This window comes from Ursus arctos, unplaced genomic scaffold, assembly GCF_023065955.2.
Source record: "Ursus arctos isolate Adak ecotype North America unplaced genomic scaffold, UrsArc2.0 scaffold_3, whole genome shotgun sequence".
NCBI lineage: Eukaryota > Metazoa > Chordata > Mammalia > Carnivora > Ursidae > Ursus > Ursus arctos.
Window position 1 is genome coordinate 100,559,649 of NW_026622985.1, and position 23,729 is coordinate 100,583,377.

Here is a 23,729-nt window from a genome sequence, read left to right on the forward strand (position 1 = left end):
GCTGACACTTCTCTGAGCCCTCCTCTAGAAGTCACCCTACAGATATCCATGTTCACTTAGATGTATCCATGACTAGGTTCACTACAGCAATGACTATAAAAGAGAAAGAACCATAAACAGCCAAAGAGTCCGCCACCAAGGAAAATCCACACAGTGATTACTACACAGCAACTATAAAGACCAAGGTAGACCTACATGTGGGGCAGTAAAAGATTTCCCAGAAAGGGCAACAAGAAAGAATAATAAGTAGAAAAGGTAGGATGGTAGGGTTAAAATATAACATGGGGCACCTGGGTGGCGCAGTCGTTAAAGCGTCTGCCTTCGGCTCAGGGCGTGATCCTGGTGTTCCAGGATCGAGTCCCACATCGGGCTCCTCTGCTGGGAGCCTGCTTCTTCCTCTCTCACTTGCCTGCTGTGTTCCCTCTCTCACTGGCTGTCTCTCTGTCACATAAATAAATAAAATCTTTAAAAAAAAAAAATATATATATATATATAACAATAATTACAGCAAACATGATTGAATTTCCCATTAAATATCAAACTGGAATTACACTGAAAAAAATCCACTAATAGCTGCTTATGAGAGACATATTTGAATCAAATGAAATAAAAATGCCCTATATAAAGGCATGTTCAAAAATAAATGAGGCAAATGCAAAAAAAGAAATATAATGGAAAATTACAGGGCACCTGGGTGGCTCAGTTAAACATCTGCCTTTGGCTCAAGTCAGGATCCCAGGGTCCAGGGATTGAGCCTCAAGTCAGGCTTCCTGCTCATCGGGGAGTCTGTTTCTCCCTCTCCCTCTTCCCCTCCCCCCTGTTCATGTTCTCTCTCTCTCTCAAATAAGATCTTTAAAAAAAAAAAAAAAAAGGCAGGGGCGCCTGGGTGGTGCAGTCGTTAAAGCGTCTGCCTTCGGCTCAGGGCGTGATCCCGGCGTTCCGGGATCGAGTCCCACATCGGGCTCCTCCGCTGTGAGCCTGCTTCTTCTCTCCCACTCCCCCTGCTGTGTTCCCTCTCTCGCTGGCTGTCTCTCCGTCACATAAATAAATAAAATCTTAAAAAAAAAAAAAAAAGGCAAAAGCCATAAAAAATAGAAAATCAATAAAATAAATGAATATTAAACTGCATCTGGAAATTCAGAGTCTAAATTACACACTGTCCTGGCACTCACGACAGTGAGCACACTAGTATTCTATGGTATATAGCTAATGCTATACTTAGAGGCAATTAGTGTTAAGCACATTTATTACTAAACAAGAAAAATGAAAAATAATGAACTAACCAGTCCAGTCAGAAAGCTATTTGAACACTAAAGAATTTTTAAATGTAGGAAGTAGAAAGTATAAAGATAAAAGAAGTAATTTATTAGGAAAAAAGTAAAACCAGTAAGTGAAGCCAATAGCTGGTATTTGGGGAAAGAGAAACCAGAAATGAATATCTCAACAGTGTTTAAAAACTAACAAGTACAAGGTAAAGTCTCACCAGGGTTAAAACAGATAAAACAGAATGCAGACACAGAGAATGGGAGGCATAACCATATATGTGGAAATCATTTTAAAATGATAAAAGACTTGTATGCAAATTCATGCTCTTAAATCTGAAATTGTAATTAAAATTACCTCCTATCAAAATAGGAAACACAGAAAGAAATATATAAAAATGACTGAGAAAATTATATTAAATCATCTCAATCTTTACTGAAAATACACTAAATTAAACAGCCATTCCTAATAATGACAGCAATCTCGAGCTAAGTGACATTTCCTTATCACAGTAAAGACCATACATCAGAAACTAAAAACATATTTTTTAGGTAGTGAAACCCTAAAGATGCAAAATAGGTTACCCACTATCATCACACTTTGGCCAATCCTTCCAAAGCAATAATACAAGAAAATAAAATACAACATGTGTGTGTTTGGATGTATTATATAGTACATAGTACATATATTATCTATACATATTGATTTAAATTCAATAAAATCATTTGAAAAGTTATTAGAACTATTAGAAAATGTTCAAATTCAAATTAAATATGCAATAATTATTTCCTATAGAGCTACAAGAATCAGATACAAAGTGCAATGGATAAGGATAGTTAACACCTAAAAATAAACTTAACATGGAATGTACAAATACTGATCAGAAATAAAATATTTTCTGGGGGTGACATTAGCAACATGGCCAAATAAAATGTTCCTCACTCATATCCACCCCCCCTTCAGCAACAACAGTCTGGCATCCAACCACAGGTAAGAGTGCCTCTGTGGGAACTGTGGGATCCAGCACCATAGAGCAAGGGACCCAGAAGGAGTCTCACCCACCCATGTGTCCAGTAATAGGGATACACACCTTGGTTCCTGTGGACCCTGAAGTGGCCCATGAACCTTCTCTAGCCCCTCTTGGCCACAGTCTGTGAGCCCCTGGAGAGCAACACCTCAGACAATTACCCACATATAAGAGGACTTTTGTTAAGTCCAGGTTTCCAAAGGAAAAGCTCCACAACGCCCACGGGAATGCTGTGGAGAGGGTCAGAGGAGGAGTTACACTTTACCCATGTCACCCCTCCCTCAAGGAGACACAGCTCAGGGCCAAGAGAGATCTTCTTGCCCATGATTTCTCCTGCAGGGGAACATGAGAGCATGTGAGTGAGCACCCAGCTTCTTCGGCTGTGTGGGACACATCCTTCCATCAGAGTACTGAGTCACAAGCTGCATGACTGGAGGAGGGAAGAGGCTGGAAGAGCAGTAGACAGACTCTCTGAGGGCATGAAAAAGACAAGGATCCTACTGACTGTTGCAGCCTCCATCAAGAAGCCCCACTGGGGGTGCCTCATCTGCAGATCCCCCCACAAGGCCTTCAGTGCTACATGTGCCTCACCTACACCCTGTGGCTGGCTTCCTTTCACACTCCTGATGGTGAGAGCAATCTCTGGCAGATGGCTAGTAAGCACATGCAGAAAGCCAGCCTGAATCTGTGGGCCAGGGAGAGACCACAGACCCAAACTTTTACATCACCCTTGGGAAAGCCAAAGGGAGGCCATCAGCACCTTGCCTGACATGATGCAGAATCCAGAGAAGGCATACAAGCATAAGAATTCTGCCACAAGAGGGAGCAAGATGTGGAGCAGGTGTACCCACACAAGGTCGGAGAAAGCCTCAGAATCCATAGCAGGGCTGACAGGTCTCCCCTGACTCCAGTCAGTAAAGACATAGGAGGCAACTGCTACTTTGGTTTGATGAGAGCAACACAGGACTGGAAGAAACATGAAAATCAGGGAGACATGACACCACCAAAGGATCTCAGCAACCTTCCAGTAACCAACCAAAGACGTGGAGAGCTACAGGTTACCTGGTAAAGAATTTGAAACAGGTGTTTGAAAGAAGCTCAATGAGGTGCAAGAAAACACAAAAGGAGCATCTGATGGAATCAGGAAAACAATACATGAACAAAATGACAAGCTCAACAGAGAGAAATAACAAAGAACCAAAGAAGTTCTGGAGCTAAAGGACAGAGATAGTAGCACTATGAGAATGGATCAAGCAGAAGGAAGAACCTGTGAATTAGAAGAAAGGAATTTTGAAATTATCAAGTCAGAGGAAAACAAAGAAAAAAAAGGAATTAAAAAGAGTGAAGAAAGCATATGTGACCTTTGTGATACCATCTGAGGAAACAACCTGTGAGTTATGAGAATCTCAGAGGAGAGAGTAAGGGTTTTAGAAACCTTGTCAAAAGAAATAATGGCTGAGAACTTCCCAAATCAGTGAGAGATTTGGGTAGCCAAGGTTATGAAGCTCAGAGTCACCAAAGTCACTTTAAAGAGATCTTCCCTGGAGAGCCTGGGTGGCTCAGTTGGTTAAGCATCTGCCTTCGGCTAGGGTCATGATATTGGGGTCCTGGGATTGAGCCTCAGGTCGGGTTCCCTGCTTAGCGGGGAGCCTGCTTCTCCTTCTTCCTCTGCTCCTCCCCCATACTTGTGTGCTCTTGCGCTCTCTCAAATAAATCAACAAAATCTTTTAAAAATAGAAATCTTCCCCCAGATATGTTACAATAAAACTCAAAAACCAAAGAATCTTAAAAGCAGCAAGAGAAAAAAAAAAATTCCATACCCCCAGGGGAACACCCATAAGGCCATCTGCAGATTTCTCAGCAGAGACCTTGCAGACCAGGAGAGAGTGGGACAAAATATTCAGACTGCTGAAAGGAAAAACTTCAACCAACAACACTCTCACTCTCTCTGGCAAAGGTATGCTTCAGAAATGAAGGACATTTAAAGATGTTCCCAGATAAACACAACTGAGGGAGGTCATCACCACTAGGCCTGCCTTACAAGAATGCGAAAAGCTCTTCCTCAAGCTGAGATGAAAGGATGCTAATTAGTAACATGAAAATATATGACGATAAACAACACATTAGTGAAAGTAAGTATGTAGGCAAATTCGGATTCCACTAACACTGTAATATGATGAACTCCGTATATAGTTTAAAGGACAAAAGTATTAAAAATAAGTACAGCTACCCCAATTTGTTAGTGAATGTACACTATAAAAAGGTAAACTGTGGGGCACCTGGGTGGGTCAGTCGATTGGGTATCCAGCTCTTGATTTCGGCTCTGGTCTTGATCTCAGAGTCATGAGATCAAGTCCTGCATCAGGCTCCGAGCTCAGTGGGAAGTCTGATTGACACTCTCTCCCTCTGTCCCTCCCCCTGCTCGCACTTGCTCGCACACACTCTCTCTCTCTCTCAAATAAATAAAATCTAACAAAAAAAAACAAAAAACAGAAACAAAAAAACACAAGCTTGCCAATAATATGAAGCTTGAAAATCTAGCATAGGCTGAGATATTTGAAATAAAGATACAACTCTTGGTCTTGGGTTCTCATCACCATCCAGCCGGGGTCAGAACTAAACATGCGCACTCAAGTCCAGCTGCAGGAGAAGCAGTGTGTGTAGCTCTCCTAGTAATCCACCTTTTAAAAAACCAAATAAATTCCAAAGCCAGAATGAACAATGACTTTATCAAGGCTCCTCTGGGTGGGAGCCTAGCTTTGCAACATAGTGACATTCCAGAAATGCTGGGTTTTCCTCCAGAAGTTTGCCTCGCAACTCTGCCTTCTGACACCTGTGCTTTTCATGTGCCTGTCCACCCGCCACCCTCCCCACCATCTAAATGCGCATGGAACTGTACATCAGCAAACGGTTAGACGTCTAATGTTTGAATTTTAGAAACTGGAAAGTTTACAAAGCAAAATGTGCAGTAACAATATGCTACCTTCAGGGGAAAAGTCTATAATTAATAGGAAAGAAAGGCAAAGAGGAAGAAGAGTGTGATATTTTTAGGCATAATAAACTAGGAGGCGCTTGCTTTGTGTAGAGCTTCAAGATCTCACCAAGATGGACATGTTTTTAATACTGTAGATTAGATTAGCTCACGTCATTCTGTTTTTATAAACTGACCTCTCTTTCTTGGAACAGAACTCTAGCCTTGCCTCTTCCTTCCTCTGTTACAGGGGGATTAATGAAGTCTCTTACTTTAGTTTCCACGCACCTATTGGATGTTAGCTAATTAATAAAATACAGAGGTCATCTTTCTACAAATAGTAATGCTTCCATACACTGAGAATTTCTTTTTGCAGGTGTGTCTTGCTTTAAAATATCATTGGCACATTCCTAACAAACTGAACCAGAACAAAGTGATGTCGTGTTATAATGTGGGTTCTTTTAAATAGATTACAGTCCTGTGTAGAGAACTGATCAGATGTTGGATTTTGTCCCTGAGAGTGTCAGAGAATTCAGCTGGAGTCAGCAGTGCCTTTGTGAGAGCGGGCCCTGGGGCTGTCCGGGATGGCACAGCAGTCCTGGGGCAATCTCACAACATGTCTCGGTGAACTCCAACGAGAGCTGCCCGGAGAGGTCAGGAAAGCTGCTGTGCTCATACCTGTCACCCATGTGTACCGAAAGCCCGAGTGTTGCCCACAATGCAGTGCTTGATCCTTGAATGCCTTTGATCCTTATCTAGAAATTCTGCTAGCATATGTCATATAATTGAGGAACGGTCTTTTATTGCTGCAATTAAAACTTTTCAAATGCATTATACTATCTCCACCCGAGCTAAAAGTCCTGACCATTGTTTGAAAAGTAAGGTTAGTGATTTGTCAGATGCTGTGGTTGACCTGAGGGGCTGCCTGCGCCCACACCCACCTACATGAGATTTCTCCTACTTTTTTCATTGACATCTCACCAAACAGCATAATGGTCTTAAAGTTTGTTTAGTCTTTTGACTTCCTTTATCACATAGAGATGGCAAACATTCTGTTGCTAACTTGAAGTGGCTCCAAGCAGCAAGACTGGGAGGATATTAAACCAGTAAAAGCTTATCAACTGATTCATTGATATGCTGTAAATTCCAGGCTTTTCATTTTGCTGAGGGTGGTCATAAGTCAACACATTAGTAAGCAATTTGCTGACATCCAGACGGATCACTTAGAGAGGCCTCCCGGGCAGACAAAGTTCACCTGGGTACTTTTGTTAGTATATTTTTTTAATGCTTAGCCAGTATGTTACTAGTAAATGACCAGTAATTGCTTTACATATCAATAACCTAAATTCTTACTTATCAAATATCTGAAATATGAGACTTAAAAGGAAAAATAAATGAAGACATTCATTCTTTTTAAAACTGAATATTTTACACACTTTGTTTCTGTAGAATTAATAATATTAACCATTGGCTTTAAAACTAGAACTCAACTGTCTTTTTTTTCTTTTTTTTTTTTTTTTTGCCAGTTCTTGCCCTTTCAATTACTAAGGGCATCTGACCCAAATAACAGTAAGGAAATAAAGCAAGAAGGAGCTGAATACATTAGAACTTGAGATTTAAGAAATAGTTAATAATAGCTACACTGAGGACATAGCTTTGAATTGGCCACAGTAGGTGATCGATAAGTATATGTCGATCTAACTTTACAGATATCACCCTTGCTAACTTCTGAAGACGCGAAGCTACAAGAATATGGTCACGCCAGTTCACTTTTAGAAATCTGCTGTAAATATATACTGAAAGATTTTCAGTATATGTTTTAACAAGCTAATGTCAATGTTATGATTAAAAGCTAAACACCAATGCTTTGTTGAATCTTGATAGTTGGAAATAACTCAAAATCTTTCCTCATAGGCATTGTTCTTTTTTTTTAATCCCAAAAAGGATATTGTACTGCACTCCTTTAGAATTTGTACGTTGGGGCATATATGTGTCCTCATTTCTAATCTACCACAAACTTAAAATCAAGATTTTTTTAATGAATGCTAAGGGCCTCAGCATGAATCAGGTGCTTCTCTGAATCTAAGGAACTCATTCGAGGAGATAAGAAATACACACAGGAAAAAGATAACAGCATCCAGCCAATGCTAAGTGCCCAGGGAAGGGGCCACAAGTGCTCTGTGAGAGCTGAGAGAGCGAGCTCATCTGAGAGGAGCCCACGCACACTGGGCATACATGCAGCCTTCAGAAGCCATTGGTGCAGGGAAGTCACGGAAACCGGAAAACAGGACAGTTATTCATGGCACTCTGTAAGTGACTGGCCAGCTGGGAAATTCCTACAGGAAAGTAATGAGAGGAAAGGTTGGTGCAAGGCTGCAAGGCTGCAAGGGATCTCAGCCTCCAGACAGGCCCAAGATGAGGAGTCTGGGATCAAAGGAGAGGTGTCGAGGCCAGTGCTCCAAGAAGGCAACATAGGCATCAGAAGAGGGCTGGAGATAGCCCGGCTCCTCCTGCCACACAGGCCCCCGTGGCCTTCTCCTACCTGCTGCCTGTTGCAGCTGTCAGAGCCACCCCAACTCCACCCTGAGCCACCCCCAACTCTGAGCCCTGCGCTCAGCCCTCCTTGTTCCCACCCAGCCTTCCTGCAAGCTAGGAGGCCCCCTTGTTGAAGGTCACCTGGGTCCCCGTCTCGCACAGTGCAGTGCAACCACAGCTCAGCCATTCCCACACTGTTGTATCAACCCCGTTAATCACTCACCGCGCACTGAATGGTGAAGTTATTTAGCTTAGATTGAGTAAACTCTGTTCTATAGTCATTAACCACCATTACATAGAAAAGGAATTATTACTTTTCTCATTTATGAAATGCTTTTAAAGTGCAACCAAGGAAGAAAGTATGATTTGTTAACAAATGTGAAAATGATATTATGTTTGTTAGGCAGAATAGATAGGAAAATACAAATTAAACTGTTCCAAGCCCCTTCCAGTGACTGATGCCTGCAGTTTTGCACTTGGCAAAACTTGTCCAGCTCCCTCTCTTCCCCCCCCAAATCCCTAGGGCCACCTCCTTGGTGGGGGGTCCCTGTCTGCTGCACCCGCCTTCCTGTGGGGGGGGGACGACAAACAACATGTGTTGTTAAGAATGTAAATTTCAAAAAGTAGTGAGAGTCATAAAAGTAGAAGAGATGCAGAGGACAGGGAGCAAAGTACAGCGCAAGGGGTTTTAGGGCAGGGAGGACTGCTGAGATGAAGGGGAGTGGCGGGGGGGGCAGTGCAGACAGCAAACCAGAGGGACTTCGCAGACAGGGTGAGTGGCTCCAGAGGCCTGCACTGGGGGAGGTTCCCAAGTAGGGAGCGCAGGTGCAGGGTGGCCAGTAGCTGCTTGCACTCTTGTTGAGGTGAGAGCAGCAGGAGCTCCACCTGGGCACTCAGCAAAGGGCGGGCCTGAGAAAGAAGCCGGGACACAGGAACACTGCCCAGTGAACACTCAGGCCCTTGTTCAAAACCAAAACTTTCTTCTCTGGCCGTTCTCAGTCAGCCTGTCCCTCTTTCTCTCTCTCACTCTCTCTCTCTCTCAGTCAATCCTGGTGGTTTTTATCTGCTATTTAATGTTGTTCCAAGCAAAGAAAAAGTTTTAAAGTATTAGCATGAATTTTATGCTGTACAACAGTGCCAATTTTAAGAGAATCTAATTCATATGTGAAATCTCCAACATTACACAGTTTGCATCTCCTACCTCATACCTGTGTATTTAACTCTTATGCAAAGAGATACAATGCTAAACAAAACTGAGTCTGAGCCCTCGGCTCACAGCAGGGAAGGGACTCTGGGTCTCCCCGTGCCTCCCTTTCCTTCTGTGTGGTCATCTCTTGTAGAAGTACGCGCTGAGGAGAGGACATGAAGGGCTCCTCTGGGAGCCAGACTTTAGGAGGCAAAGGGGGCATGGGGATAGAGGTGCCAGCTTGATGCAGAAAGGCTACGAATTTTTCATATGGGAAGGAGATACACAGACTTAAAAAGCCCAAAGAACCTCAATATGATTTAAAAAGAAGGCGGCATATCTAGTGAAGCTGCAGATTTGCTGGAAGTAACAGCAGAAGCCAGAGGATGGAGGAGGACATATCAGCCAGCCTGGAATTCTCCACGTACCAAATGAAAATTCCAGTCGGGAACAGAGGCAAGAGGTGCATGCCTGGCTCAGTCAGAGGAGCACACCAGTCCTGATCTCAGGGTCGTGAGTTCAAGGCCCACGCCGGGCATAGAGACTACCAGGAGGAAAAAAAAAAAAAAAAAAAAAAAACAGAGGCAAAAGAAAGACAATTTCAGAGAAAAATGGGGAGAGTGCCACTAAAATGTCTTCACTAAGGGAAATTCTGAAAGATGCCTTTCACGAAGAAAGAAAATGATCCCAGATTCGCAGACTCAAGAAGGGGTGAAGTGCAAAGACAGTGGTGACGATGTGGATAAATCGCATGGCACGGACTCTGTAAAGCGACTACTAATGTCCTCCAGGATTGGAGGAGAGGAAGAGAGAGCCTGAGAACACGACAGGGACATACTCAGGAGAATATCCAGGCCAAGTGCTCCAAGATCCTTGCTTATGTGAGAGGAAGAAAATTCTGATTGATTTTCGACGTTAAGAATTTCAATATGCAGGGGCGCCTGGGTGGCACAGCGGTTAAGCTTCTGCCTTCGGCTCAGGGCGTGATCCTGGCGTTATGGGATCGAGCCCCACATCAGGCTCCTCCGCTATGAGCCTGCTTCTTCCTCTCCCACTCCCCCTGCTTGTGTTCCCTCTCTCGCTGGCTGTCTCTATCTCTGTCGAATAAATAAATAAAACCTTTAAAAAAAAAAAAAAAAAAGAATTTCAATATGCATTGCTGAGGCAACCACTAAAAGAACTGAAATGGAGTTTTAACCTTCAAATTAGTAGAGAGAAAACTAGGGAGAGAAATTTCCACTGAAGAAAAGAGCAGAGATCAAAGCAAAGTGACAGCGGGACAACTAGAGACACAGACAGGATCACACTGAGCCGTCTCCAGACCGGACGTGCAGGTGAGGACAAGCCCGGCCACAGGTCACTCGGAAGAGACTCTTATGCATGAAAAGAAGAATGAAGTGTGTATGACACATGCGTAGATACACACACACAAGCACGCACACACGCACGCACAGAACAAGACGGGGTGCTGACGTCAGACCAAACAGACGTGAAGCCAGGGCACCAGGGAGAAGGACACACAGAACACCCACCAGCAACTGTAGCACACGTGCTGTTTCAAAATACAAACAGACCCTTAAAAACACTGACCGTAAAAATTCCCATCACACTGTAAAGAATTAAAATATGCAGAGCACGGTCTCTGACCACAGTGTACTTAAGCTAGAAATTTAAAATAATTTTTAAATAACTAGAAATATCTCACACATTTGGAAATTCAGAAAGAGTTCTAAATAACCTGTTGGTTAAAAAGACACAATAATGGAAACCAGAGAATATTTTGAACTGAATTAACAGCAAAATACATAACAAAACTTGGGGAATATGACTAAAGCAGTATTTGTTTCTTCTATACTAGGTATCTTTTGCAGAATCAAACATTTGAGTATAGAATTAGTTTATAATTCTCACATATTATAACATGTTCTGAGCATGTAGTTACTGTTTTGTTATATGACACCAATTAGCATTCAATTGGCACACTGAGCATTAAGACCCATCCTCCCCTGATTTACTCGCTGCACCTGCAAAACTGCAAGCCCGTGTTTTCCACAAGCACCGAAGTGCCTGCCATGGTCAGTGCAAATCCTAAATCCTCAAGAAATGCAAAGATGGAGTGGGAACCCTTGAAAAACACCGTAGGGTGTAACAGCCCGAGGTCCAGAACTCCCAGCCCCCACAGGAATCTATAGTAATAAAGGCAACAAGGCGTATGCCAACAGCACTGGTGAAGGCGGGAGGAGGTGTGCCTGGGTAAGGTAACACTTAGGGCTGTCCTCACCAGGGCCACTTGGGAGTCACCAAACACAGCTGTTCAGAGCATATCAGCTGTGTTTCCATCTAAGGTGCTTTATCTCAAGCTGCAAGAACTCATCCACATGTCGGAACAGTCTGGATTCCTGCAGTTAGCCGGGCACACACAGATCTATTAACACACACAACATGTGAATTAATATAATATAAATGTGTGTGTCAGGGGCGCCTGGGTGGCACAGCGGTTGAGCGTCTGCCTTCGGCTCAGGGTGTGATCCTGGCGTTCTGGGATCGAGCCCCACATCAGGCTCCTCCGCTATGAGCCTGCTTCTTCCTCTCCCACTCCCCCTGCTTGTGTTCCCTCTCTCACTGGCTGTCTCTCTCTGTCAAATAAATAAAATCTTAAAAAAAAAAAAAAAGTGTGCGTGTGTGTGTGTGTGTGTGTGGCCTCCACATTTACTCTGTTGCTCTCTAAGGGACCTCTGAAAGCTCACAGTGATACCTAACACCTGGAGCTGGGAGGTCACACCCCCAGGAAGGGTGATGAGCTGTGGTAAATAACTTTGACTCTTAAAATCAAGCAGGTGACTTCTGCAACAACAGTTCTTAAACTTGAGTGAGCATCAGAGTCCCCTGGGGAGACAGTTAAAACACAGCTGGCTGCCGCTGCCCAGGTTCTGACCCAGCAGGTCTAGGACACGGCTGGGAATCAGCATTTCTAACAAGCTCCAAGGGGATGCCGAGGCCGCTGGTCCCAGCACAACAGTTGAAAATGAGCCCCCAGGTCAGTCATTCACACTCATGCATCTTCTCCAGACAGCACCTCTGTTTTCAGAATATGCCTCATAACCCGAAATCCTTTGTAAGGTCTGGAATAGAATGTGACCCCTTTTTTTCTGAGGCATAATTTTGAAGGAAGAAAAGATCTTACATTCCATTCTATGTATATATAGGAAATTGCTCTCACTTCAAGAAAATTCAGAGAGCACATGGATCATGAAACATGAATCGGAAGGCCATCGTACAGATTTACACAGTAGGGAACTCTTCTCTCAATCATTTGTTTCAAGATTATAAAATAGTCGAAGAGACAAAGAACAAAGAAAATTAAAATCAAAGCCCTAGGACACACTGTCAGTTGAAGAACCTAAATTAAGCTACAGCTGCCTGGCAATTACAATTAGGGTCAGCGTGGAATAGAATCTGATTCCTAACAGAAAAGCATCTTCCTCCAGGCCTCTAAATACAGATGTTCCTTGACTTACGATGGAACTAGGTCCTGATAAACCCATCATAAATCAAACATATCATTAAGTCAAAAATGCATTTCACACACCTAACCTAGCAAACATCACAGCGTAGCCCAGCCCACTGTAAGTGTGCTCAGAACTCTCACGTTAGCCCACAGTTGGGCAAAGTCATGGAACAGGAAGCCTCTTGGACAATTAAGTGTCAAATACCTCCTGGAATGCACGGAACGTTGTACAGAAAGTGACAGACGGGACAGCTGTGTGGGTACAGACGGTTGTCGGTGTTATCAGCCATTGACCCTTGTGATCGCGTGGCTGCTGGCATCAGGGGGAGGGTCAGACCACATATCATTAGCCCAGGAAGAGATCCATATTCAGAACTTGAGGCGTGGTTTCTACTGAGTGTGTATCGCTTTTGTACCATCATAAGGTCAAAAAATTGTGAGTCAAACTACTATAAGCTGGGGGGCATCTGTATGGCTAAAAAACAACTGCAAACAAACCCCCAAAACGTAGATGCCTGGAAGATTCCCACACACACCATTAAAACCCCCAACCATCAGCCATGCGGGTGCCTATCATGTCACAGTGTCACCTTTCCCTGAAACCCAGCACTCATCCTGTACCAGCCGGGGACGAAGGCCAGCAAGGCTCACTCACCACAGCTGCCCTCCCTTCCTGTGTGTCTCCACGTCTTCTTAGGCGAGGAAAAGAAGTGGAAGGGTACACTTCATCCCTGAAGGAACCTTCTGAGGTTCAAACTTGGAGTAGTAGCTCTGGAGTGGACTTACACACTGCATTCTGCCGGGTGGGTCCACATAAAAACAAACAAAAAAACACACACACATGAGATGTCCAGTAGACTGGAATACTTGAAAGCTGAAAAGTCCTACACCATCTAGAATCTATGTACTCTGTATCACTCATCTAATTATCTCTGAGATTCTGACAGGCTTCGTTCACGTCACCAAGCCCAACAACATGAGACAGGTGTGCTCACTCAATCAGGACACTTCTAACTGCTGGAGCAAACGACCCCCAAATTTCAATGACTCAAAGTAGGAGCTTTGGTCCCACTGAGTGCAGCATGCCACCCTGTAGAAAGCAGGCACTGTCCTTTCCAGCCTTTTGCTGTGCCGTCCCTGAGGCGGCAGAGACCTGTGTGTCCAGCCCGAGACCCCACCTGCATCTGGAAGAGCTATGTCATGTGGCCAGCTAGCACGGGAGGAATGAGAGGCCAACTTCTATAGAGAGCTCTGTGCTGCGGAAAGACCGCCAAGAGAGTAAGAAGGTGACAGACCCCACAGCCCTTGGAATAGATGATTCCATACCTATTTACATCAGTCTTCAGATGTTCCACAAAGGAGCCCCTGCTGCAGCCCTGGTTGAGCGACGTCTCCGTGCCTCAGGCGCTATGGTCGCTCTCCAATGACCCGGCTCTGTGTAGTGATGTCTGCGTGAGCCACAGCCAGAAACCGCATGTGCCTGCCGAGTCCCTGAAGCGAGGCCAGTCCAAATCGAAACAGGCTAGAGACACACAGGATCTCAAAGACTTAATAGGAAAAAAAGAATAAAATATCTCATTCATAGTTTATTCAACTGACATATTTTGAAATAACAGTATTCTGGATATGTTGGGTTAAGTAAAATATTAATATTAATTTCACCTTAAAATTTTTTTTTAAATGTGGCTTCTGTAAGTTTTAGGATTACTTGTGGCTCACGTTACATTTCTTTTGGACAGGGATGATACGGTACTTAAAGGGTTTTTTCCAAGTGTATCACAATATTTTGAGAAAACAAAGAAAAATAATACAGTCTATCCCCAAAACTTTTTTTTAATTTGATATAGTTGGCACACAATGTTACAGCAGTTTCAGGTGTGTGACGTAGTGACTCGACGAGTCCATACAGCATGTCATGCTCACCACAAGCACGGCTCCAATCGGTCCCCTCACGACACTGTCACGACACCACTGACCGTATTCCCTCTGCTCTGTCTTTCATCCCCTGACTCATGCATCCACAGCCGGAAGCCTGGGTCTCCCACAGCCCTTCACCCGCTTTGCCCATCTCCCCACCCTCCTTCCCTCGGGCAGACATCAGTCTGTTGTCTGCATTTATGGGTCTGTTTCTGCTTTTTGTTTATTAATTTTTTTTAGATTCCACACATGAATAAAATAATATGGTAACTGTCTTTCTCAGTCTGACTTATTTCACTTAGCATAATACTCCCTAGGTCCATTCGTGTTGTCTCAAATGGCACAATCTCATCCTTTTTATGGCTGTGTAATATTCCTGTGTGTGTGTGCACCACATCTTCCTTATCCGTTCATCTATGGATGGACACTTGGGCAGCTTCCTTATCTTGGCTATTACAAACAATGCTGTAATAAACATAAACAATGCATGTATCTTTTCAAATTAGTTTCATTTTCTTTGGGCAAATACCCAATACTGGAACTATTAGATCATATGGTAGTTTTAAGAAACCTCTATACTGTTTTCCACAATGGCTGTCCCAGTCTACATTCCCACCAATAGTGCATGAGGGTTCCTCCCCAAAACTCTTTAATAAAAACCATTCACTCTGCCCCCACCCAATGCCCTAGCTGTTTCCAGTCTTTTCTCAAAAGATTTCCTCGACTGTGATTCCCTTTTCTCTGATAATCCAGATCTTTACAATCTAACTGAAAACCATGACACCATTCTGCCTTCCAAGCCCATCAAAGGAGATTGACTTCTGGACTCTTGAAGTCCTTTGTAATCACAAGATCACTTTTCTATCTAGGCATTGCTCCTAACGTGTTTGTTCTGGGGACCTCATGCAGGACTTATGGCAGGATGGGCAAACCATCTAAAACCCGTAGAACTGTAACCAAGACACTAACAAAAGAATAACTGTCTTAATAAAACCCCTACTGAGGGGCGCCTGGATGGCACAGTGGTTAAGCGTCTGCCTTCAGCTCAGGGCGTGATCCCGGCATTATTGGATCGAGCCCCACATCAGGCTCCTCCGCTATGAGCCTGCTTCTTCCTCTCCCACTCTCCCTGCTTGTGTTCCCTCTCTCGCTGGCTGTCTCTATCTCTGTCAAATAAATAAATAAAATCTTTAAAAATAAATAAATAAAACCCCTACTGAAGATTTAGACATGTTAAATTTCTAATAAACCAGTAATTGTAGGACTTTTCCCTTTTTGAAAAGAAGTGATGGTATCTTTGGAGAAACCAGGGAGAATCACACAGTAAATATTTCCAAATCAGAGCACACACCAAACAGAATCTGGGGAGGAAAAGAGAGTGAAGGATATCATGTTAAGCTACTTTGCAACTGTGACTTCTACGTGATGTAGGCATGTTCCACTTTGCTAATCAGATATGAGTGAATTCTCACTGCAAATCCATGCACGGTAGCAGGAGAGTCTGTAGTGATTTTGCCTCACCTGGCAATTCCAGCATGTCATTCGGAGGTGACAGCGCACCATCCCACAACCAGCTAAATCATTTGCCTAAGATCACTGTGTTTTTCTAAGTACTTTTGTATCAAAAATGTAGTACTTCATTAAAAAAAGTAGTACTTTATGAAAAGAACTGAGCTGGGGGGGCCATTAGAGAACTCTATTTAAGGACAGTACTTTCAAAGCAAACGCTTTAAAAGTTCGAGATAAAATGTAATATGCTGCCTCCATTATGGTAGACTGACAAGGGAAACAATTTTAAAGTAAGTCCTAAAGATCTGTTCTGTAGCAGGGGGCCATACAACTGTCCATAAATTGATTACCTCCCATAAAGGGATTTTTAAGGTCCTTAGGCAATGGGAGTTTCAAATTATGATTTTAGGGCTTGGTGAGAAAAGCAGAATGAATAGCTAGTTTAAAAGAAGGGGATAATCTTTCTCTTAGACTTCCTTTTTTTTTTATGGTCACACTAAAATGATCATTCATAATCTGCAACTACAGTGGAAAGGCAGCTGACAAGCAACGGGATGGGAAGAGCACTGGTTCCAACAGCCGGGCAAGAGCTCGAGGGCACTGTGGCCACACGCGGTGAGAGCCCTGCTCACAGATGAGAACACATGCGACCACAGCAGGGTGATAATGGGACTAATTTTGCGCAGTTCTGATTCCTTTCTCCTCTCCACTTCCTTTTCCATTTTATTAGCTCTCAACTTTTAATTACAATGTATTCCTTGTTAACCACCACCAAGACTTACAACCAGGTGGACCTTTTTGAATCTCTGTGCATCAACTATCTAGACATGGCTTTCGTAGGTAAATATCCATAAGTCTGTTTCCCCAAAAAGTCTCATTCAAAGCTAGAGACCTGAGGAAAGTTAGTAAAAGAGGTGGTCAGGACTCAAGAAGGCACTTCCCTTGCACCTACAGGTAGAATCTCCCCCTGGTCGTGCTAGCGCACTACCTCCCGTGTCCTTTCCAGTTCACAGAGATCAGTCACCGCATACTGTGCTCCTACAGCACCGACATAGAGGACCTCTTCCAGGAAATCGACCACTGCCTGGCCATAAACCGAAGTGTTCTTCAGCAGCTGGAGGACTGGTGTGGCCATGAGCTCACAGAAGAAGACTGGGAGAAGATCCAGACCCAGGTAGGCATGGGTCACTCACTGGAAGCAGCAGAGCCCCCAGGAGTCTGGGTACATTAGAGGGGAGACTTGGGGACCCTATGGTGCTGCACTTTCTGCCCTGGCTGTGCCTGTACCCTGAACCTTTGTCGTCCAGTCTGGGGTAAGGTCAAGGCCCTTCCTGTTGGAAACTCTGCTTTGATGACACCTTTTTGTGAATAATGAAAACACAAAATGGAAAAGACCACCCCACATGTTAGCTTCCTGGTTTCCCTTCAAGCCCTAGACTGTCCTCTTGTGTCTGTAGTAGCCCCGGGAAAAAGAGACTCAGAATTCAACAGAGGAAAAACTTACTTAGAAAATCATTACAATATGAAAATTTATAAAGAAGTTGAGCAGCCATATAGGGTCAAGGATTTTGAAAGACCACTCTATTGCTCAACTACAAGGAAATCTATACCATTAATGTTCAGCATTTTATAAAGTATTTTTGTTTGTTTTAAAACTGCTTATCAGAAGCGGTTGCTATCCCTTTCCATTTTCCACGAGACTAACAGTACATGTATAATTAGTGTTATTGTAACACAGGATGAAACTTCATTTCTAGAAGATCCGTGTCTCTTGGTATATACAGTTCTCACTTAAATTTAGGAAGCTTCCCATTATGACAGAGCTACTACCTGCAAGACAGCTCACGTCCTCTCCTGTGTTGCAGGCTCTGCACCGGGAGACCTATGAGTGTCCCATCTGCCTCACCCCACTCCCAGCCAGCAGCGACGGTCACCAGGACCTATCAGGGACACACTGCGGCCAGCCTTCCCGGGAGACAGTCCTCCTGTCCTGCTCACATGTGTTCCACCACACGTGCCTCCTTGCTCTGGAGGAGTTCTCCTTGGGGGACAGTTCTCCTTTCCATGCTTGTCCCCTCTGCCGCTCTTGCTATCAAAAGAAAATTCTTGAATGTTGAATTCACAGTCAGGAAAAACTGTATCATTCCTGGGCGGCAATGGGGTGGTGGGGGATTACCTCAATTTTGTACAAATTGTATGAGTTTGGGGTTAAGTGCTACAGTGTAATCTGCTCTCCAATGAAATATACTCTTAGTAGCTGTACATAGGAACCCAAACATATTTTAAAAGCTGACAACCTATCCTTTTTTTAGTCTTTAGTTTATAAAAATTTCAAATTGATGAGTTTAATCAGTTGAAATAAGTAAGGAATGGGTAAAAACTTGAGCTTCGGAGATTCTATAATTTAGTGACTTGCTCTGTGCTTCGAGTTCATCAGTTGGGATTGCTCCGAACAGCAGAATCACTCCCTTTCTTTCATGGTCATCCGATTAACTGGCCTATTTCCACGCGGTTCTGATTGGCAGCAGCTGGACCTGCCAGGCCATCCTGGCAGGCTGTTCCCAGGCTCACCTGTGTACACGGTTACTTATATATAGCTAGCGTCTGACCAACAAGCTGGTAACCTAAAAACACTCTTCAAATTGTCTTAGGCCCCCTGCCATTCCTAATACTTGCTTTGTAGTAATCGATTTATGTCTGTGTGATAAATTACTATAATACTTCAGCACTTCAAATATGTAAAGCCAAAGTATAAAAGCAAAAGTCAGTGGTATTCAACATCAGAAGATAGTAAATCACATTTTAATAACTTAGAGCCATACTATTTTCGTTTGTACATGAAGAAGAAATCCATGAAACCGCTTTGATCAGAAGCATCTGACTGATTTGTTCTTCCTGGGAGTTTGGTTGTTTACGAAAACAAAAGTACAGTTGTATAGGTCGGGAACCTGGCTGCCGTAGCAGATAAGGCCCCACATTTCTGTGGCTTACAGAGAAGCCACTGGCAATGGGCTGAGGCTAAGGGGCTGGGCAGTTGCTCTAAGTGGCCCCTGGCTCCCCGGCTCCTCTGCCCTGAGTCGGCGGATGTTCTCATTGCTGGGGAAGAGCAGGCAGATGTTTTTGGCCCACGCTTGGGCAGATGGGCACACAGCACCATGCCACAGCTAACTACAGGCCAGAGACAGTGAGTGAGAACCCAGGAAGAAAAAGACGCGGGTCACCAAGCCCAGGTACGTACATGTCAAGGGTGTAGGACAATCCTAATATCTTATGGAAAGAAATAAAATATGTATTTCTATTTTTTAATCTATTTATTTCTAATTTTTTTTATTATGTTATGTTTAATCTCCTTTTAAAATGCTAGTCTGGTATGTTTTATTTATAAATAGCTGTGTACATACATATCACTTATGAATAAATACACATATATTGGGCTGTGCTCAAACATTTTTTAAATGATGGAGTATCCCATTGCAAAATTTGAACAAGAAAAATTTGTCCAATATTTGTTACAGTTGTCCTCCCTCATCCATAGGAGATGTGTTCCAAGACCTCCAGTGGATGCAGGAAACTGCATATGGGGAACCAAACCCTATTTTTCTACTATATTTTCTCCTACACATATATACTTATGATAAAGTTTAATTTATAAATAAGGCTGTACTAAGAAATTAATAATGATAATAAATAGAACAACGTACTCTAATAAAAGTCACGTGAACATGGCCTCTCTCTCAAAACATCTCATTGTGCTGTACTCACCTTCTGCTGATGATGAAGTTGAAAGAGAAAATGCCTACATGACAAGATGAGGTGAGGTGAATGATGTCGGCCTGTGAAGCTGCGTCAAGTTATTACTGCTTCTTCTTCTGACCTGTCAGGATGACAATCTGCTCCAGGACCACGGAAAGCGGGACTATGGTTGGGGGGTAGGTGGAAGGGTGGGGGACAGCTGTAACTCAGACAGTGCTCTGAACAGGGAGTAAGCACTTCTGTCCTGAGAGAGCAGAGGGAAGCTGTTCACAGACCTCAGGCGTCCATTCAGAAGGCCAATGAAGCAGACGTCTCTCTCTGCTTCATGCCCTGACAGGAGAGCAGAGCCATGTGACCAAAGCCTGGGCAGTCTGATTCCACTGCCCCAATCTTGGAACCTGGAGGGAGAGTCCAAGGTTGCATGGGTCACTCGGTGACAGGAATGAGGGCCGTTTGTGGCCACATCCCAACACTTGTCCCTGGGCATGACGACCTGGGTCTTGCTGCCCAGACTCCCTGCGTTCCTGCCTTCCTTCTGAACCCATTTCTCAAGCTTTCCCACTGGTATCTGTGCTGCTACATATCCTTCCAGTAAACTTTTTTCCTGCTTAAGTGGGCAGAATCCATTTCTGCTCTGTGCAACCAAGTACTTTACTTGACATAGGAATTAGTGAGTTGTAGGCAACACTCAGGAAACTCAGTGGGGATGGCATCTGGAATTGGTCCTCACTGGGGATGAGGGCAGTGAAAATCTCATGAGTGCTCAGGGATGAGTCTCGGGCAGCTGTAACAATCAATGTCAAATCGGGTCATTTTCTTATCGAAAAGCCTTCTGGAATGACAGTCCATAAAAGGTTTGGGGAGACCCAAGTCTCGACCACAGAACGATAAACAAGGGCTTCAGTGGGGTAGCTGCTCCTCTGGACAGGTGGACGATGATGACATGTTTTCAGGTCAAGTCACAAAAACCATGTGGACTTCCATACGATTATAGCATAGCCTCAGGTCTCTTGTATAAAAACTGGGTCACTGACCAAGAAAAAGTTGGGGCCCCAAGAAGTGGGGCATCAGTACAGGACGTGGGAAAGGAAAATTCTGTGATGCTATTTAAATCCATCATCGTAATCATGTTTACATTGCCCAGTGGTTGGGTACTTGGTTTATTACCATTCTGATTAGTAAATTCCAGTTTTGTGTCACGGGATCAGGGAATAGAATGTATCAGTCCTGTTCCTGTAATAGTGCTTGCAACAACAAGCACTTATTTCCTGTTTGTTGGATGGGGGTTGGCTGGTCTGCACTGGGCTCAGCTGGGCTTGGCTCCAAAACGTGAGTTAGATCCAGACATGTTCCCTGAGCTTTGTGAATTTGGTTTCTGGCACCTGCAACCAAAGAGTTCTGATGAATACAAGAAAGCACAAACTCAGGTAGAACCAAAGAAGAGAAAGCAACAAGAGTGGGGACAAAGAGGGGAAGGAAAGAGGCTGAGCGACACGTCACGAACACCGCGTGTACTTGCTTTGGAAGCACTGCACATTTGGTTCTGAGCTTCCTAGTAGTGGACCCAAAAGGGACACTCATGTCTGTTACACAACTCGTCGTGTCCACGAGTTAAAAATAAGGCAAGTGTTCAGAAAAGAATGACTACTCTTTTTTTTCTTTTTGAGAAGTGTCTCCTCTCTTCTGTTCTTTGAACTGGTCATTGGAGCGGCCATGGAGGAGCATCCCACAGATCTCATTTCAAGAGAATCGAATGTGAGGAGTTAGTGAGCTGACATCTGCCTGCCACTGCCCCTTCAGGTCTGCCTGAGTGCTCGCACCGAGGCCATATGCTTCCAGGCCACCCCGTAGCACCATGGGGGTCCAGACCCTGCTACGGGGGAGCACGCCATTCACACAGATACATATTCCCACCTTGTGGACAACCATTGCTCATCCTCAGACATGACTTTCACCATAAAGACAAAACTTTATGACACAATAAAATGGTGTTCACTTTGGTGTCCCTTCAGATATGTAGTGGTGAGTTACATGGGACAGATTTTGTAAAATGTTCCTCAGTATGACGGCCACTCCATGGTCAATGACACCAGTGTCTGAGCTCGCTCTGCTGCAGTCTACTGGGGATGCTCTCTGTGCTGTGTCTGGCTTGCTTGTCCAGAACATCTGTAAGCGTGTACGGACTGTGTACTTCACGTAATTCTGATGCGAAATCACGTCCAGTGCTACTTTGATAAATACTGGTTAACAGTTAAGTTTCAAAGTTACTCCCTAGTAAGTACCAGGACTGTTTGCTTCTTTCATACAAGCCAATTTGCATATAAATTGAAATACCTTAATAGACAACAGCGTGTTAAACATAGTTAACTACTTCCTGGAAAAGCTGAAAGCCCATGAAGGGTACCTGCAGACAGAGCTGTCCTGACTGTCCTCTGATGTGAGCCACTAGCAGCACCAAAATTTCCATTTAAAATAAATAAATAACACAGCATAGGGAATACAGTCAATGATGTCATGGTGACAGATGGTAGCTGATGTTGTGCACCTGAAACTAATGTTAACATTGTGTGTCAACTATACTCAAAAAAATGTTTTTAACAAAAATACAAATGAATAAACAATAGGTGGATCTGATCTCCTATTCTAGCAAACTAGGCAAACTCAAATGCCTTCTGCAGCCAAGCAGGTAACAGATTAGTGAAGAAAGCAGTTATTATTGCCATGATTCCAAAATGTGGACCTTAATGTTGCCAGATTTTCTAATACTTCAAAAGAATATCTCTCAATCAAAAGACGCTTAATCTTTTGACACTGACAGCAATATGGTATTGGCATAAAAACAGATCAGTGAAACAGACAGCCAAGAAACAAACCTATCCATATACGGGCAATTAATTAATGCAAAGGAGCCAAAAATATGCAAGAAGGAAGGAACATTCTCTTCAACAAATGCTGCTGGGAAACTGGAAAGCCACATGCAGAAGAACGATACTGGACCACTATCTTACCATACACACAAATCAACTCAAAATGGATTAAAGACTTGAACCTAAGACCTGAAACCCATGAAATTCCTAGAAGAATACACAGGTGGTAAGCTCTTTGACATTAGCCTTGGTGATGACTTTTTGGATTTGACACCAACAGCAAAGGGAACAAAAACAAAAATAAACAAGCAGGACTGCATCAAACAAAAGAGCTTCAGCATAGCAAAAACAAAAACAAAAATAAAACAACCCCCCCAAAACAAAAACAAAAACCCACAATCAACAAAATGAAAAGGCAACCTACTGAATGGGAGAAAATGTTTGCAAATCATATACCTGCTTCAGGGTTAATATCCAAATATATAAAGAACTCATACAACCTAATAGCAAAATAAATAATCCAACTTAAAAATGGGCAAATCTGAATAGTCATCTTCCCAAAGACATACAGAGGGCCAAAGGCACATGAAAAGATGCGCTGTTGGTAGGAATGCAAACTGGTACAGCCATTGTGGAAAACAGTACGGAGGTTCCTCAAAAAAGTAAAAATAGAACTACTGTATGATTTAGCAATTCCACTTCTGTGTATTTATCCAAAGAAAATGAAAACACTAATTCAAAAAGATATTAGCACCCCTGTGTTTACTGCAGCATTATTCACAATAGCCAAGATATGGAAATAACCCAAGTGTCCATCGACAGATGAATGGATAAAAAAAAAATGTGGTTCACATATATACTGGAATATTATGCAGCTATATAAAAGGGAAATCCTGCCGTCTGGGACATGGATGGACCTCAAAGGCATCCTGCTAAATGAAGTAAGTCAGAGAAAGACAAATACCATATGATCTCCCTTATATGTAGAATCTAAAAAACCACAAAAAAACAAATGCTTAGATACAGAGAACACAGATTGGTGGTTGCCTAAAGTGGGGAGTGGGGAGTGGGCAACATGCATGAAAGTGGTCAAAGGTACAAACTTCCAGTTATAAAATAAGTCCTGCTGATGTCATGTATGGTATTGCAACAACAGTTAACAATACTGTATTGCATATTTGAAAGCTGCTGAG

General features: G+C 43.4%; 2 protein-coding genes across 2 annotated transcripts in view; one reads left to right on the top strand and one right to left on the bottom strand.

The window, feature by feature from the left end:
- RNF32 (ring finger protein 32) overlaps window positions 1–18,087 on the top strand; it is a 41,491-nt gene extending 23,404 nt beyond the window's left edge. Inside the window, exons 8-9 of the mRNA XM_026479219.4 lie at window positions 16,923–17,090; window positions 17,782–18,087. Coding sequence (XP_026335004.2) covers window positions 16,923–17,090; window positions 17,782–18,033 — 420 coding nt within the window. The 3' untranslated portion in view covers window positions 18,034–18,087. The remainder of the gene's footprint in view (window positions 1–16,922; window positions 17,091–17,781) is intronic.
- LMBR1 (limb development membrane protein 1) overlaps window positions 16,717–23,729 on the bottom strand; it is a 180,989-nt gene continuing 173,976 nt past the window's right edge. The window contains exon 17 of the mRNA XM_026479220.4: window positions 16,717–21,051. Within this exon, the coding sequence (XP_026335005.1) occupies window positions 20,891–21,051 (161 nt within the window). The 3' untranslated portion in view covers window positions 16,717–20,890. The remainder of the gene's footprint in view (window positions 21,052–23,729) is intronic.